The following is a 17,095-nucleotide window of genomic DNA, read 5'->3' on the forward strand; positions in this document are numbered from 1 at the left end:
TTGAATAGTAAAATAATTGACTTGGAAGTTAATTTAGAAGATAAAATCACAGAGAATTCTCAAAAATTAGAAGACAGTTTGAAAGATAAAATTATGGAAAATTCCCAGGATTTAATTAATATTTTAGAGGATAAAATCATAGAAAATTCTAAAGATCTACAAGCCAGTTTCAATGACAAAATACTTAATTTAGAAGAAAGTTTAAACAATAAGATTATAGAGAATTCTGCGGAACTACAAGACAAAATAACGGAGATTGAGGAAGATGTAAATAGAAAAATCGAAATTTTAAAACAAGAAATAGAAAAGGCACCAAAATGTCAAGAAACATCGGAGGCACCGAAACTAGTCGAAAATAAGTATATCTCAAAGTCAGTTATTAAGCCTCCACAGTTTGACGGAAAAACCGCTTGGGCCAATTATTTTTGCCAGTTTGAGGCCGCTGCGAGAGCGAACGGATGGACAATCGCTGAAAAGGCTACCGCTTTGACTGTCGCACTGCGAGATGCGACTGATATCCTGCAGACATTGTCACCATCGGAACAGGGAGATTATCAGCAATTGGTACGACATTTAGAAATGAGGTACGGCCAAGCTCATTTGGAACATGTCTATCATTCCCAGCTAAAAAATCGCATTCAAAAGTCAAATGAGTCTCTGCAGGAGTTTGAAGCTGACGTAGCCCGCCTCGTTCGTCTTGCGTACCCTGCTACGCCCGAGAATATTATGGAGCGGTTGGCAGTACAGGCATTCTCCGATGGCTTACGTGACAACGAGACAAGACAAGCACTTCTCCTAGCCCACCCAACGCACTTGGTGGATGCTTTAGCACGTGCCCTAGAATTCGAGGCCGCGAAAAAAAGTTCTCGGTCTCTAGTGAGAGTACGGGCGGTCAACCAATGTTCCGACGAATCCGTGGAAAGCATTGTACGGAAAGTCATGGAGGAGTACATGGGCAAGAAAGGACCGACTTGTTGCTGGAATTGCGGCCAGGCAGGACACGTAAGAAGTCACTGTAAAGAAAAGGACGTGGACCCGGTTTCGCCAAGTGTCGAATCCAAGGGACACATATCGAGCAGTACCCAACAGGTTCCAACGAAAACTGCTCATGTCGCATCGCTACAGCACAAGTTCAACAGCATTTTTGTGGATGGTTTTGTTGATGGAGAGTTCCGGACCATGCTGTTGGATACAGGTGCGACGAAAACTATCATCAGACCGGACATTCTTAAAATATCGAAGAAGGTTAAAACAACACAATGGCGACTACGTACTGCTACGGGGGGCTCCGCTGCTGTCCATGGAGAAGTAAACCTTAATTTTGTTATTGGGAGCACCAGTTTTGAACATCCAGTGTTAGTAGCAGATATCGAAGATGAACTTATTCTCGGAATGGACATCATGACCACTAAAGGTTTTGAACTAAACTTCAAACAGGGAATTTTAAAAATAAATGAAGAAGAAGTGGTTCTACATCGAAAATGTGAGGAGACGCTTCGCGTGGTGGTAGCAGAAGATGTTTCGATCCCTGAGCGCTGTGAGATATTTTTGGATGGTTGCCTAGAAGGTAAAATGAATAATGGGAGTATTATTCTGTTGGAGCCAAGGAACCATGACAGCGAAATAGGACGAGGGATCGCTGTTGGAAAAGCCCTGCTACGAGCGAAGAAAACTGTACCGGTGAGAGTAATGAACACGAATTATTATTCTGTATCCTTGAAGAAGGGAACTCTGTTAGGGTACTGTTGTTCGGTCTCCTCAGTCATTCGAAGCGTGGAAGCCTCCAAAGTTTCGACTTCAAAAATTCCGGACAAAATGGTGAAGGAGTTAGTAAACGTTAAAGGATTATCTCCCGAAAATAGTAGAAAATTGAGAAACCTAATAATCAAGTATCAAGACGTGTTTGATAAAGGAGAAGCAGGAGATAGAGGTCATTACCAATTTAGTACAACATAAAATTGACACCGGAGATGCACGACCAATCAAACAAAATCCGAGAAGACTTCCGCTCGCCAAACGTGAAGAAGCTGACAAAATCCTTCGAGAAATGAAAGAAGAGGGTGTCATCGAACCATCTAACAGCCCGTGGACATCGCCGGTAGTACTAGTAAAGAAGAAAGACGGTACCACCAGGTTCTGTGTTGATTATCGGCAGCTCAATAATGTTACCAAGAAGGATAGCTATCCCCTGCCGAGGATAGACGATACTCTAGACACACTGGCGGGGTCAACGATATTCTCTACGTTAGATCTGAAGAGTGGATATTGGCAAGTCGACATGGCGCCGAAAGACAGAGAGAAGACAGCGTTCTCGGTGGGCTCCGGACTGGCAATTTACCGTCATGCCTTTTGGATTGTGCAACGCGCCAGCTACCTTTGAGAGACTAATGGAGTCTGTGTTAAAGGGACTATCCTGGACTACCTGTTTAGTGTACCTGGATGACATCATAGTGGTTGGGAAATCCTTTGACCGTCATCTGAAGAATTTGGAAGAAGTTTTCAAGCGACTAGAGAGTTCTGGTTTGAAACTTAGCCCCAAGAAATGTCATCTGTGTCAAGAAAAGGTATACTACTTGGGCCATGTAGTCTCCTCCCAAGGAGTTGCGGTAGATCCACAGAAGACCAAGACTGTGGAAGAGTGGCCGATACCTAAAGATAAACATGAACTACGAAGCTTTTTGGGACTATGCACATACTATCGACGCTATGTACAGGGTTTCGCTACCATTGCAAAACCATTGACCAGACTTACCGAAGGCGAGAGGCGTTTCTCTTGGGACTCAGATTCTGACGAGGCATTCCGAAAATTGAAGAAGGCCCTGACTAGTGCGCCCATACTTAGCTACCCTCTTGGCAGCGGAAACTTTATATTGGATACCGACGCTAGCAATGTTGCATTAGGCGCTGTTCTGTCTCAGATCCAGGATGGTCAAGAAAAAGTCATTGGTTATTTTAGTAAGACCTTGTCAAAACCGGAAAGGAACTACTGTGTAACCAGACGAGAATTACTAGCAGTAGTTAAAGCAGTGGAACACTTCTACAAGTATCTCTATGGAAGAAAGTTCTTGTTAAGAACAGACCATGCTGCTTTGAAATGGCTGTTGCAGTTTAAGAATCCTGAAGGGCAGGTAGCTAGATGGATTGAACGATTACAAGAATTTGACTTCGACACAGAACATCGAGCTGGGGCAATCCATCGAAATGCCGACGCACTTTCCAGAAGACCTTGCGCTAAGGACTGTAAGCATTGTTCCCGAGCAGAAGAGAAGAAGTGAAACTCCTAAGAACAACTGTGGTTAATGATAGTTGGCAACCCGAAGATCTTGCAAATGACCAAACCAGTGACCCAGAATTAGGTTTAGTAATTAACTGGAAAAACACAGGCCAAAGACCAACGTGGGAAGAAGTTTGCAGATATTCGCCGAACGTAAAAAGTCGTACTGGGCCCAGTGGAATTCCTTGGTAATAGATAACGGACTACTTCGCCGTGTGATCGAGAGACCGGAGGGACAAGAAGAGAGAGGCAGATCGTCATTCCAAAGAAGAGGGTCCCAGAAGTCTTGGAGGAAGTTCACAATGGAACCAGCGGAGACATCTTGGTGTTACCAAGACACTTGGCAAGCTGCGTGAACGGTTCTACTGGGTGAACTGCAAAGAAGATGTGAGGGCCTGGTGTAAGAAATGTGACATTTGCGCAGCCATTAATGGGCCACAAAAGCGTGGTAAAGCCCCTATGCGCCAGTACAATGTTGGTAGTCCCTTCGAACGAATAGCGATCGACGTGGCTGGTCCTTTCCCGGAGACGAACGATGGCAACAAATACATTGTGGTAGTAATGGATTACTTCAGCAAATGGGTCGAGGCCTACGCGTTGCCAAATCAAGAAGCGTCCACGATTGCTGATGCCCTTGTTAAAGAATGGATCTGCAGGTTTGGTGTTCCCATGGAGCTTCATTCAGATCAGGGAAGAAACTTTGAGTCCAATCTGTTCCAAGGCGTCTGTGAAGTCCTGAACATCCGCAAGACCAGGACGACTGCTCTACATCCACAATCCGATGGGATGGTTGAACGCATGAACAGAACTATCAACCGTTATCTGGCCAAAGTAGTCTCTGACCACCAAAGAGACTGGGACAAATTTCTTCACCTGTTCCTGTTGGCCTACCGTTCATCCGTCCAAGAATCTACAGGGCAAACTCCAGCCAGCATCGTTATGGGACGGGAAGTGCGCCTACCCTGTGATCTGAAATTTGGTTGCCGACCGGGAGAAGAAGTCGCCGGAGAAGATTATGTCCACACACTACGTCAAAGGATGGACGACATTCATCAGAGAGTCCGCCTAAATATTCAAAGTGCTAGTGACCGAATGAAGGAACACTACGACATTCAAGCTGAGCATGGAGGATACCAACCAGGGAAGTTGGTGTGGCTATATAACCCGCAGAGACGTCGTGGGTTATCTCCGAAGCTACAATCCTCGTGGGAAGGGCCATACGAAGTCATGGATAGAATTAATGACGTCGTATACCGTATCAGAAAATTGCCAAAAGGAAAACCGAGGGTAGTCCATTTCAACCGTTTGAGCCCCTACCAAGGCGAAATAGAAGATCGTGCTGGGACCGTGAGAACCTGCAGCTTTGATCCCCCTGATTCGGAGATGTCCTTTGACGATTTCATGGCCCGATACAACAGCAGTGAGAAGGCTCGCTATGGTGTAACCAAAGAAGATCAACGAGACCTCTTTTCCGTGCCTCCTGATTATTCGCTCGCTCATTGTGTGGCTCGAGATTTGCGGATGTCCAGAGGAATCGCTGCGACGTTCAATGAGAAGTTTGGGCGTGTCGGAGAACTACGCCGACAGGATCCAGAGGTTGGAAGCGTCTTGAGGCTAACCGACAATGCACATGGTCAAGCAAGGCACATCTTCTACCTGGTCACCAAGGAATGGTCCCCGAGTAAGCCGACTTATCTCAATCTATGGAAGACCCTGATTGAACTGAGAGAAGCCCTGCTAAACAACAACATTGCACGATTAGCCATTCCGAAGCTGGCGTGTGGACTCGATGGTTTGAGTTGGCGTACAATCCGGAACATGATTGAAGTCTTGTTCAGATTTACGGGAATCGAGATCCTCGTTTGCTGCTACAACCCAAAGCTGAGATCGGGAGAGAAAACTGTAGACTGCTATTTCTACCAGACTTCGCAATGTACCAGGGGCCAGCTTTGCAAATACCTTCATTCACCGTATACATCTCGGGACGAGCATGTGCCTAAGAAGGGGGCAGTGTTGCGAGCCGGTGTGGACTCGACCTAACCTCACAATATGGCCCGCCCTCGGATGACCTTGACATCGCATAGACACCGCAATGATTCATTCGTTCGAGAAGAATCGAGACCCACTAGAATGGACTCGTACATACGAGAACATTCGAAAACCTTCTCTATGCGCCTAACGATCTTTGGACTATTCTAGATTTCTTTTACCTGTCGGTATAAAAAGCCGGCGGCAGTGACCTAGAGAGGGCAGTTATAAATATACCAGTGCAGTTGACTCACTGAAACTATTATTATATACCTAAATTAGCAAATTTGTTTAAAGAATATTTAAAAAAATATAGTAACAAGTAGCCCACCACAAATTTGAATTTTTCATTTTTTTATAGTTTACAATTACTTTACTATTTGATAACAATACTTTATACATTTTTTTACATGTAAAATATGTAAAAAAATGTTTATTGCAGAAACTGTATTTCTCTAATTATAATTCCCTACGCCACTGGAGAAATCCATGCTGAGTAGCATTATTTATAGTTTCAAACATTAATTATAATACAGGATATTGAAAATACTACTTGGTCTTATCAAAAATAGTTTTGTTAGGATGTGGTACAAGACATATTAAAAGCATTTTAGATATTTTTACTGCTATAATGAAAAAAATGTACATTTTATGACCACATAACAAAAGTTGTGTGTCGATTTTTACCTGTGAAATGTAATTCCAGCCACTTTTTTCTCGCTTCGGCCTTTGCAGCCGGATTCAATGAATGGCCGGATTCAATGAACATTTCACCATACTAAACAACACAGTTTATAAATTTAAAACAAAACAATATTCACAAAAAGCATAAAAATTCGCTTGGTGTCACCTCGAAATCTTGTCACCAAAGTATGACTGCCAATCAAATTTTGGCCTCAAAAATTTTTCACTGAAGAATATGCGTGTTAGCTGGCCCCTCTCTTTCCTTATCTAAGTAATTTGATAATACCAGTAATTTAATATCACAGATTTTGCCCCAGCCCGTATATGCGCGTTATGCGTCCTTGTATTCTTTAGTCATTGGGTCAGCTGCACAGAAATTTGTCATTATCGTTTTAAATACTACTATGACGCAGTTTTTTTTTTCGATCATAGAGTATATTAATTTACCTTGCTACAGCTTCACTATATGCAAAACCCTGAGTTGCCCTTTTTACTACTTCAAAACATAAGTCAGATCCATCCATACTAAAAATATACATCACATATAAATTGATCAAAATATTTGAGGTGATCCGGTGTTCCAAAAAAGTTCCATATCAGGTTTTCTATTTCAGATTTTCACTACAATTTTTCTTATAAAATATGCAAACTATGGTAGAACACATTTTAAAAATAATTTACAATTTAATAAATATAAAAAAGTGTGAGTGGGACTCGCCCACTGAGAGTTCCATATACCGGGTGCGTCTCAAAAGCGGCACACCCCTATAACTTTTTAATTTTTTGAGATAAAAAAACGAGATTTGGTATTTTAGTATATTATGACATAAATTAGGATTGATTGACGTATTCGATTATTTTCGGTCACTTCCTGTTTCACCGGAAATGACTACAACTTTTGATTTTTAAATGGCACCCTTGGTATTTGTTTACTTTATTCGATAGAAAATGACTCTCTGAATAGAATAATATATGCTTTTGACGTTCTCGCTTGAAATAAAATGTATTTTAAATTTCAATTTAGACTGCCATGGCTGTGTTAAAAACATTAATTTTTGATCAAGAAGTCTTGGAAAAATAGATTTGATCGTCTAATGTTTTTAGTGTCTTGTCCTGGTCGGTTATAAGATGCACAAATCGTATTTTTAATCATATCTCAATTTTTTCAAATGGAATGACTCATTAGCATATTTGGAAAAAGCATTTTTTTGCGAATAATTTGATACCACACACTTGGTATTTCGAGTCAAATTGTCATGAACCGCATGTTACAATTCCAAATAAACCATATAAGAAAATGAAAATGTCAAAAGTTGACACATGACGATATGTCATTCTATTCAGAGTACACCTAAAGTAAAAAAACCGTGAAAAAACCGAGGGTGTCATTTAAAAATCAAAAGTTGTAGTCACTTCCGGTGAAACCGGAAGTGACCAAAAACAGTTGAATACATCAATGAATCCTAATTTATGTCATATACTAACATACCAAATCCGTTTTTTATCTGAAAAAATAAAAAAGTTATAGAGGTGAGCCACTTTTAAGACGCACCCGGTATACAGGGTGTTCCTGAATGACTTCCTAATATTTAAGAGGCAATTCTTGAACCTATTCCAAGAAAAAAACTTATAAACATATGAATGTATATCTTAAACATCTTAACTCTTGAGATACAGGGTGGTAAAATTATCTAAAAAAGAAACTTTTTTCATAATACATATTTTCTTCATTAATTAATACGTAACTCTGTGTTTAAAAATATGTGTAAAAAAATGTGCTACAATTCTCAGTTTATTTTATAAAAAATGGAGGTAAACTTCAAACAGAAAATCTGATCAAATGCTTTTTTGGGTCAACTTCTAGTATACCAATAAATAGTCTTACTATTCAAACACCATATACAGCATTCCTTCTGACGAATAAGTCTCTAAAAGCTCTACGATGTGTGGATGTTTTAACATGTGACATATTGTAGCTTCCCTTTTTAAATCTAAAATAATAATTGATTTTAATTAAAAAAAATATGCAATATGGTTTTTACGAATTACCATTCGTACTTAGACCAGGACTAGATGTAAATTTGGCTACGTCTACAATTTTTGCAGCAAACTGCTGACCAGTCTGTCTATGTATACATCGACGAACTATACTAAAGGGACCCCTAAATAAAACAACAATCGTTAACATAAAATGTATCAAATTCAAGTTTCAGCATAGATAATTTTTGTATCTTTAAATATGCCGATTTTTAAATAAATGTGTATGATAAATTAAGAAACATTAAAACAGAATCAATCAAAAATCAAAGAAACATTATTTACATTAGAAAATCTTGAATGGCTACCTTTGAAATATTTTAAAGGGAATAAAATATAAAAATAGAATTATTTTTTTAAATCTCCAGTCTTCAATTTAAAAAATAAACAAATCGAATTGACAGATGACCGTTGCTATTCTGTGTCTGTGGCACAAATCTATGCACCAAAAAGGCCAAAAAGGGCGACTTTTTAAGTCAAATATTAATGATCTTATTTCATCTGAATTTACACAGACTTAAAGTATTTACCTTCCTATTTCTTCGCACAAATCATACACATCGTCAAACAACACTTCTTCTTCTGCCATGGTGTTGAAAATTAAGAAAAACTAAACCGTTTCCTCCTATTGGAAAAACTGTCAACAATACGCCGATTCTTTTGCGCAAATCAGTCCAACAGTAAACAAACGCACCGATACGAGCGAAATAAACATTTTACGAGGCTTTTCCGCTACTAAAACACGAAGAAAACATAATCTGCCTGTTTAAAATTTAACCGGTTAAATTTAGAATCGCGCCGGTAGTTTTAAATGCATAAAATTCGGCGTTTTAGGGAAGTCGCGAGCGTTTTTCTACTTGATTTCGTAGAGGAAAAAGGAAATTGATGATGTCGCGGCACTAAATTATGACTAAAACGTGGGAAAACAAATAAAAAACAGGGCCAAATCGGTACTGTATCGGAAGGGTGTCGAAAAACGCCCTAAAAACACGGCCCAAAACTCTATACGCCCCAATTGACTGGCAAGTGGCAAGTGACAGATTCGAATCGCGCATGTCAGAAATTCTATTATAGAGAGCTATCGTCACGAAAATTTCACTATACGTAAGAACAGATAACGTTAAAAATCACATCAAAATTTATTTCCATTTTATTTAAAATAATATACAGGGTAACTTAGTGTTTTGAAAAATCTCAATATAATATATAGTGTTCGGTATTTCTCCAATCTAAGATTTTCATTCCTAATGTTCCTATCCCTTTGCAAAATATGCGGGTGTATACAAAGTGGTACAAAATATAACAAAATTAATATAAAAAGTACATTTTTATTTATCAATAAATACAAAATCAATAATAATTGGTTAAAGTAACCTCACAGCACCTTAAGAAAATGCATAATAAATGTAATAACATGTTATAATAGTGTAAGTTTGCCACTTATTGTATCCACATCATCTTCTAATCCAAATAAACTTAAAACTGTAACCGATCCACTAGGAATTTGAGTATGCCCAGCATCTCTGACCAAATAAGCTGGTATATTTGCATCTCTTGCTTTCTGATATAGTTCCATCAAATGATTGGCATCAGAACCTTTCAATACTATTTTCTTTTCACTGTTAAGAAAAAGAAAATAAAACAAATTGTTGTAATAATGCATGAAAATGTTATATATTACCCTGATTGTTCCCATTGATTTAGTAATTCTTCTAACTTGTTTTCTGACATTTTTCGATACAAACCTAGACATGCATGACCAACCTGTGCCGCTATCTTGCCTGTTCCCATTTTCAGTGATGTGTTAACAATAAAAGTCATTTTAAAATACACAATACCCTCGTCTTCCCATTCATCATCGTCGTCTAAATCTTTTTCGTCTACTTCTACAAAGTAAAATACAATGTGGTTTAAAATAGATTATTTTTAATTGAACATATGTGATACTGACTTAATTCCTTTGGTTCAGAAGGTGGCAATACATCAGGATGAGGTACTAATGTTGTTTCCTCGTTTTTGTTCATTTTAAAGTATAAAAATTAAATATTTTTGCCCTAAAAACCTTTATAAATTTTATAACCATCAACAACTCTAGGAAATATAACCTCACTAAATAATCTGATATAGGTGTTTTATTGGTCACATAACACATTATTTCAAGTAAATTTCAAGATTTCCACATAAATATATTTTTAATAACATTAACTTTTGGTTATCTTTTGGTCTTGCTTTTGGTTTATAAATAGTACATACTCTGGTACATACGTTACAGACTACAGACCTTTCTACAGACTGACAAAATAGTAACTTATCATATAAGCAAAGATAATACATATAATATTATTATACTTATATCACAGATGATTGTTATCTGTGATATAAGTCTTAATAGACCACTAATTTTATACACAACTGTTATTCTAAATTTTAGATTATCCTTGTTCCAAATAAACTCAACATTGTAACAGATCCCTTTGGAATTTGTCAGGCATTATATGGAATCTGAAATTTGTGTACCTCCGCCTCTGCCTCCGCCACTTGGATCATGCTTGGATCCCTTTGGAATTTGTCAGGCATAATTTGGAATCTGAAATTTGTGTACCTCCGCCACTTGGTACTTATGCTTGGTACGGCATCTGTGCCTGTATTGCTTGATTATAATTATTATAAAGTTCTTTCAGTATCCTGGCTTAGCAAAACTATTCTTATTTGACTAGAAAACGAATATTTAATAGTAAAACATTCATTATATTTGAATGTAACCATCATTTGAGTTGAGTGTCCTACGGAAGACAAATCTTGAACATCCTATAATCTGCTATAATGTTAAAGAGTCGGGCTCTCTACATGGTTGCACTGTACTACTGTTTTACCTACTTTTTAAAGACGTACTAACAATGAAAATTATTAAATAAATTTAAAATTATTTAATAATGAATGCGGAATGAGACAATGAGACATAGGATAGGATGGCAACCAATAATTCATGCAACTTTAATTTATAATTTAAATTGGATCAGCTGATCAGCTTGTTACACTCCATAGCCATATGATATGCTCTATGGTTAAATTTGGTTAAATTTCTTTTTTTATAATTTCCAAACCGGCTGTATTAAATGGCCAACATTTGATGATTTTAATTAACAATATACTGATATAACCTTAGATTTGAGGATAAAACTTATACAGAATGGATAAGAAAATATTAGAGTATCTCGCTGAACGAGCTGATCTGGGATTTACACATCCCAGACTGAACACGCAGGAACTGGCCAAAGAGTTTGGTGAAGATCATCAAAAAATTGTTGGAGCTGTAAATAGTATAAAGGCACATGGTGATGGTATTATTGTTGATTATGGCAGATCTGAAAGTAAATTCGTGCTTACTGAAGAAGGGAAGGAAATTATTTTAAATGGTAAAAATTGTATAGTATATTATTATATTAGTATGTATTGTACTGTATAGTATATTATTATATTAGCTAGATATTCATTCATTTTTTTATAGAAGAATCTATGCTATTACATAGAGTTAATAAAAATGCAAAATTAATAACGTGTTACGTTCTACACAAATCATGATATATTCGAATCATAAGTAAGCACAGGATTTTTATTTAGCCAGCTAAAGTTTTTTTTTTAACATTCACGTAACCAAGATCTATACCACATCATTATTAGAGTGCAGATAATATGCTATGGTTTGTGTAGAATAAAAAAATTATGTTAAAAACTTGCAACTATTTTTCATGTACGTTTTATTGCTCTTTGGGCCTTTTTATAATAGGTATGTATTTCTACTATATATCTTATATACCTGTAGGTAGTCATGAAGCAAGATTTTACCGCTCTTTACCGAATTTTGGACTTTCTCTAAATGAGGTAATGAAATTGCCTAGTGCAAAACATGGATATGGTAAAGCGAAATCAAATGGTTGGGTTTTTGTAGATGAAGATAATACTGTTCAGAGAGCACCCGATGTCATTATTGTAGATACCGTAAGACTTTTTATTGATATTTGTATTATTAATCAGAAAAAGCTCCATATCGAGTTGTCTGTTTAAGACTTTCACTATAATCTAATGTATAAAATTCTAATGTTACAGTTTTTGTTACCCTACTGCTCTGAAACAGCTTGACCGATTTTGATGAAATTTTATATTGTCGGTGAAATGTGATAAACTGCTATGGAGTTAGCACTTTCATATTATATTCTTAATCTAATATCATATTCCTAATTTTAGAGGAGAGAAAAGAAACGGCCCAAAAAACTATGTCCACATGTAGCAAGTATATTCATGCATTAGTATGATAAAGAGATAAGAATAATACGTAAAAATTATGTATTAAAAGTATTATTTACTTAAAATCAAGGTAATTATTGGGAAAACTGGAAATCGTCAGATTTTCACCAAAATTGGTATACACCCTATTTTGAGGTCGTAGATTACGAATTTGAACTTTTTTCTTGGCGGTCTCTTACTGTTTTTCAGAAGAACAGAAAATAATTTCAACATTGAATTTTTCTTTATTTCGGTCCTTATAAAGTAATAATTTCACTATATTTTCATTATATTATAGTTTATCTAAAAGCCACACTTGATTGAGGATAGAAAAATGTCCAAAATTTTACTGAAAAACACTTTTGTCATAGATAAATGAAACAAGTTTAGATTGGAAAGTGCCCATAAGGACAATGTAAACACTATTTGGCGCTATTCTTGCAACGGTCGCGACCCAAAACTTTTGAAAATTTCGGAGCGGTTCGGCTTTTTCCGGAATTATATCGCCAAATATTGTTTATTCAAATTTATTATTATTTTCGTTTAATTTTATAAATAAAATACAGTGTGTTGCATACACATTGGAAACCGACGTTATGCCACGATCCACGATGGTTTTTGCAGTTCACAGCACAGCTTTTTAAGTTTTTAATGCCACTTTTTCACAATTATCACCGGTTGAAGTAAATAAAAGTTGAATTGAACTCACAAGATAGCAATAATTACTTTGAAAATGGACACTATAAACACTTTTGGGAATTTCTTTAATGAGAGCGGTTTAGATTTTGAAAGATTATTATGATTTTTGAAGATTCTGACTTTGACAAGAGAAAATTATTTCTGTTTTTGTTTGCCGTTTGCGATTTGCCAGATCGCGTATAACGGTCGCGACCCAAAATTTTTACGGGCTTTCCAATCTAAACTTGTTGCATTTATCTATGACTTTTCTTAACAAAATAAAAGAAAATTTAGACCAAATGGAAGTTTGACATTTCATATATCCTTCTTTCTCCTATGTAATGAGAGAGACAAATATATATATTCTAGACCTAATCTAGAAATTTGAAAATTTACGACGTTGCCATATCTTCTATTTTTTCCGATGATTAGGCATTTTAAATAAATTACGACAATAGTTAAATATACCTACCACCTACCTATATCCACAAAGTTAAATATACCTACCACCTACCTATATCCACAAAGTTACGCGGAAGAGTTTTGATTGCATTGGTTTCAACTTTTATGCGGAAGGGGTTAATTTTTTGTTGTTATATTATACCAAAAAAAGATTAACCCTCTCCACAAAGAAGTTATATAAAGACTATTTATAACCACGAAGTTGCACGAAAGAGTTTTGATTGCATTGGTTTCAACTTCTTTTCAGAGGGGGTTAATCTTTTTTGGTATAATACAACAACAAAAGATTAACACCCTCCACATGGAAGTTGCAACCAATGCAATCAAAACTCTTTCGTGCAACTTCGTGGTTAGGTCTCGTTGGTAAAATAGCAGTTATGGGAAGGAGCCGTTCTTCAGGCGACCGCCTTTCGCCTTTACTAATCCCAGAATAAGGAATAAGCGAAAAAAACGCTAAATTTAGGTTTAGCATTGGCAACGTTGCTTTAAATGCCAGAAACACATAATCCAACATTTTCAGATTGTTTACAAATTTATTTTAGCAAATTTTCCTCTATTATGCATAGAATTGGTTAAAAAAGTAACAGAAAATAGCAAAAACATAATTGTTTATTGAATACCTAACAAAATATGTGCTAGAAAACCTTAAAAATATGAGAAATTAAGAAAAATTCGAGGTTGAAATAATTTTTCGTTTTTTTGAAAAACGGTAAGAGACCTCCTGAAAAAAAAGTTCAGATTCGTAATCTACGACCTCAAAATAGGGTGTATACCAATTTTGGTGAAAATCGGACGATTTCCAGTTCATAGATGAAAGAAAATAATCTACTATTAAGATAGATATGAAACTCAATAGTAAAATTTTGGGTCAAAGCGCCCCTCTGTGTTTTTAGTGGAGACTACGTTTAACCCAGCGCCTTCGCCTTTTCTGCTGTAAATGTTTTTTATGTTTATATTTGAATTCAAAGGATTTATTTTTAAAGTTACACTGATATATTAGTATATCAGAGTAACTTTAATAAAACCTAATATATATATTTATTTATATCATGTAAATGATCGTAAGTCGACTGGCTGTCTAATGAATAGACCGAGATTTATAGATTTTAAAGCGAATGAAAAAAAAATGAAACAACGAATACATACCATATATTTTTCTTTTAGACATATACCTTATCGTCTTTTGGAAACACGTACATTTTTGCAGTTTTGTTAGTTTCTTTGCAAGATGCAACACAACAAGAAAACACCATTTTTACAGTTAATAAATAATAAAACGATTTCTGACTATGATATTTAAAATTTATATAGATAGAAAATTAAAAAACAAACGAGTATTTGCAAACGCAGGCCCAAATTCAATAAAAATCAAAATTTTTCCTGCGAAAATCAGGCTTTTTTCACTGAAAAGGTATTTTTTGATTTATCAGCAATCATTGTCAAGTTGACAATATACAGGGTGTTTTCGAATTAGTCTAAAAAAATTATGGTGTGATTCCTCATGTGTTCTTAAAACAATTTTTATATAACCACTGGGTCTAAAGTACTTCCTTTCTGATCTACAGGGTATTAAAAATTAAAAAAAATCGATTTTTTGCTGAACATAAATGGTACACCACTGCTTTTTTAAAGAAAATATATTTTTTTCTTGACTGGCCATCCTTTTTCAACAAAATTGATCTTTTGCGTTTTTCTTGTTCATTAAACGGTTGTCGAGAAAAAAATAAATATACTTACTAAGAGCCCGCCTTAATTCGTTTTCTAACGATTTTTTATTTTTTAGTTTAATTAGGAAACACCCTGTATATGCATATCACAGGCAACCAAATAAACTAGTAACCTCTAAAAATTATTTTTCCTACCACTAGCGACATACCGTGTTTTTAGTGCGTACTAAATTATTTTATCAAAATTTCACCATATAAGTTTCCAGGCAATGTTTCCAGTTTTCCCAATAATTACCAATGTTTCTTACCAATTTTTAAATTTATACCGGATGCGTCTCAAAAGTGGTTCACCCCTATAACTTTTTTATTTTTTCAGATAAAAAAAAACGAAATTTGGTATATTAGTATATGACATAAATTAGGATTGATTGACGTATTCAATTGTGTGTGGTTACTTCCTGTTTCAACGGAAATGACTACAACTTTTGATTTTTAAATGGCACTCTCGGTATTTTTTTTACTTTATTCAATAGAAAATGACACTCTGAATAGTTGATATATCATAAATATGTCAACTTTTGATATTCTCGCTTAAAAAAATTGTATTTTAAATTTCAATCTAGAGTGCCATGGCTGTGTTAAAAACACTAATTTTTAATCAAGGAGCCTTCGAAAAATAGATTTGATTATTAAAATGACAGACACAACTGTCATTGGCAGAGACTCTGTCGTTGGACAGTCTGTATAAAAAATATTGTAGTGAAAGTCTGAAATTGAAAACTTTATAATATAGAGTTTTTTCTGATCATCTTATACAGTGTGTTTTAAAAAACATATGCCATCTCTCGTGGGGAGATTCCTCACATAAAAATAAGGTTCATTTCTTATCAACATAGGGTCCCATTTTGCTTTGTTTGTTATTTCCATTTGACATGGTTACATGTATCGCAGTTTTATCAGTTAAATAAATTTAAAAGAAAACAGATATAGTAAACGCCACGAATGTTTGGGAGTGATTGATCGGTCGCTACCATGTGACTTAATCTGCTCAAGGTTACATAAAACTTAATTCCAGTGTCGTGTTTCAAGTCATATAATAATCAGTATATAATCTGTTGTAATTTGTTGTTTTAACTGTCAAAGTCTTGTCAAAACATATATTTGGTTATAAATATAAACTGAAATGCCCCATTGATCGCACTGCAAGCACACCAAGGGACTGACGCACAAAAACGAATCAATCAAAGAAACGCGATATAGTATCGTCTTTGTCAATCACGCTAACATTTTAGAATAAGTAGGAGGAGCGCAGGAAGATAATTAGGCCGGGCCTTTAAAAACCTACGTCTGCGGTAAAAATTTACGTTTTTAATGTAAAAATGATAGCGCGCGTGTCGATTCTAATTTCATCAAGCGATGAATCACTCCCAAACATTCGTGGCGTTTACTATAGTTTAATAGCTACAGGGGGTTAAAATATTTTTTTTTCGATTTATTATAATTTCCTTCAAGGACTTTTAGCGATTGGAGTGAAATTTTGAGGGTAAAAGTTACTATAAAAATTATTAAAAATATAATTTTATGTAAAACATATCTTCTATTGTCATTTCCAAGCCAACTTAATGCCGTTTTTCTTTTGTTTTCGATAATACAGTAGGTACCATAACAGCGTTTTTTGTCCGTCCGTCGTGTTTTTCAAGATAGCCGTCGGATGAACTTCGTCGGACGGAGCATACGCGCCCATGTGAAATTGTTCATATAAACTCATGGTACTTGCTCGAAGTCGCGGACGGTTCGCTCCATCTGAAAGCGCTGTAAGTGTTATACAATACAACAGATTATACAGATTATAATCTTTGTTTTTTCTTTATTGTTTTTCGTGGTTCCAATTTTCGGAATCGGGCACTAGTACTAGTTTGCGCACATAGCACTCCCACTTATGGCCTCTAAAATTGTGCACAGCGCCTGACCGGCACAGTTA

The 17,095-nt window shown here is 35.8% G+C and overlaps 3 protein-coding genes across 3 annotated transcripts in view; 1 reads left to right on the forward strand and 2 right to left on the reverse strand.

Moving 5' to 3' along the window:
- The window catches only part of LOC115875291 (peripheral plasma membrane protein CASK-like), a 454,286-nt gene extending 445,147 nt beyond the window's left edge, over positions 1–9,139 (reverse strand). The window contains exons 1-4 of the mRNA XM_030890711.1: positions 8,554–9,139; positions 8,036–8,148; positions 7,872–7,977; positions 6,434–6,511 (exon numbers count right to left, since the gene is read on the reverse strand). Of these exons, the coding sequence (XP_030746571.1) occupies positions 6,434–6,511; positions 7,872–7,977; positions 8,036–8,148; positions 8,554–8,612 (356 nt within the window). The 5' untranslated portion in view covers positions 8,613–9,139. The remainder of the gene's footprint in view (positions 1–6,433; positions 6,512–7,871; positions 7,978–8,035; positions 8,149–8,553) is intronic.
- Positions 9,140–9,331: 192 nt separating this feature from the next.
- Positions 9,332–10,579, reverse strand: LOC115875299 (probable peptidyl-tRNA hydrolase 2). The gene is made up of 3 exons (XM_030890718.1): positions 9,975–10,579; positions 9,705–9,909; positions 9,332–9,642 (listed from the first exon to the last, which is right to left on the reverse strand). Exons 1-3 carry the CDS (start codon positions 10,045–10,047, stop codon positions 9,441–9,443), a joined length of 480 nt encoding a protein of 159 aa, XP_030746578.1. The 5' UTR covers positions 10,048–10,579; the 3' UTR covers positions 9,332–9,440.
- A 492-nt stretch (positions 10,580–11,071) lies between these two features.
- Positions 11,072–17,095, forward strand: part of LOC115875298 (phenylalanine--tRNA ligase alpha subunit) — a 35,663-nt gene continuing 29,639 nt past the window's right edge. The window contains 2 exon segments of the mRNA XM_030890717.1: positions 11,072–11,439; positions 11,847–12,022. Of these exon segments, the coding sequence (XP_030746577.1) occupies positions 11,214–11,439; positions 11,847–12,022 (402 nt within the window). The 5' untranslated portion in view covers positions 11,072–11,213.

The sequence above is a fragment of the Sitophilus oryzae genome, unplaced genomic scaffold (assembly GCF_002938485.1).
Source record: "Sitophilus oryzae breed Bouriz unplaced genomic scaffold, Soryzae_2.0 scaffold_1368_pilon_pilon, whole genome shotgun sequence".
Taxonomy (NCBI): Eukaryota; Metazoa; Arthropoda; class Insecta; order Coleoptera; family Curculionidae; genus Sitophilus; species Sitophilus oryzae.

What these genes read in the sequence shown, in the direction of transcription:
- LOC115875299 (XM_030890718.1), bottom strand. Translation starts at nt 10,047, where the DNA reads ATGAACAAAAACGAGGAAACAACATTAGTACCTCATCCTGATGTATTG. An exon ending in TTCTGAACCAAAGGAATTAA is followed by an intron (nt 9,910 to 9,974) that starts GTCAGTATCACA and finishes TTTACTTTGTAG; the next exon opens with AAGTAGACGAAAAAGATTTA. An exon ending in AATCAATGGGAACAATCAGG is followed by an intron (nt 9,643 to 9,704) that starts GTAATATATAAC and finishes TTTTCTTAACAG; the next exon opens with TGAAAAGAAAATAGTATTGA.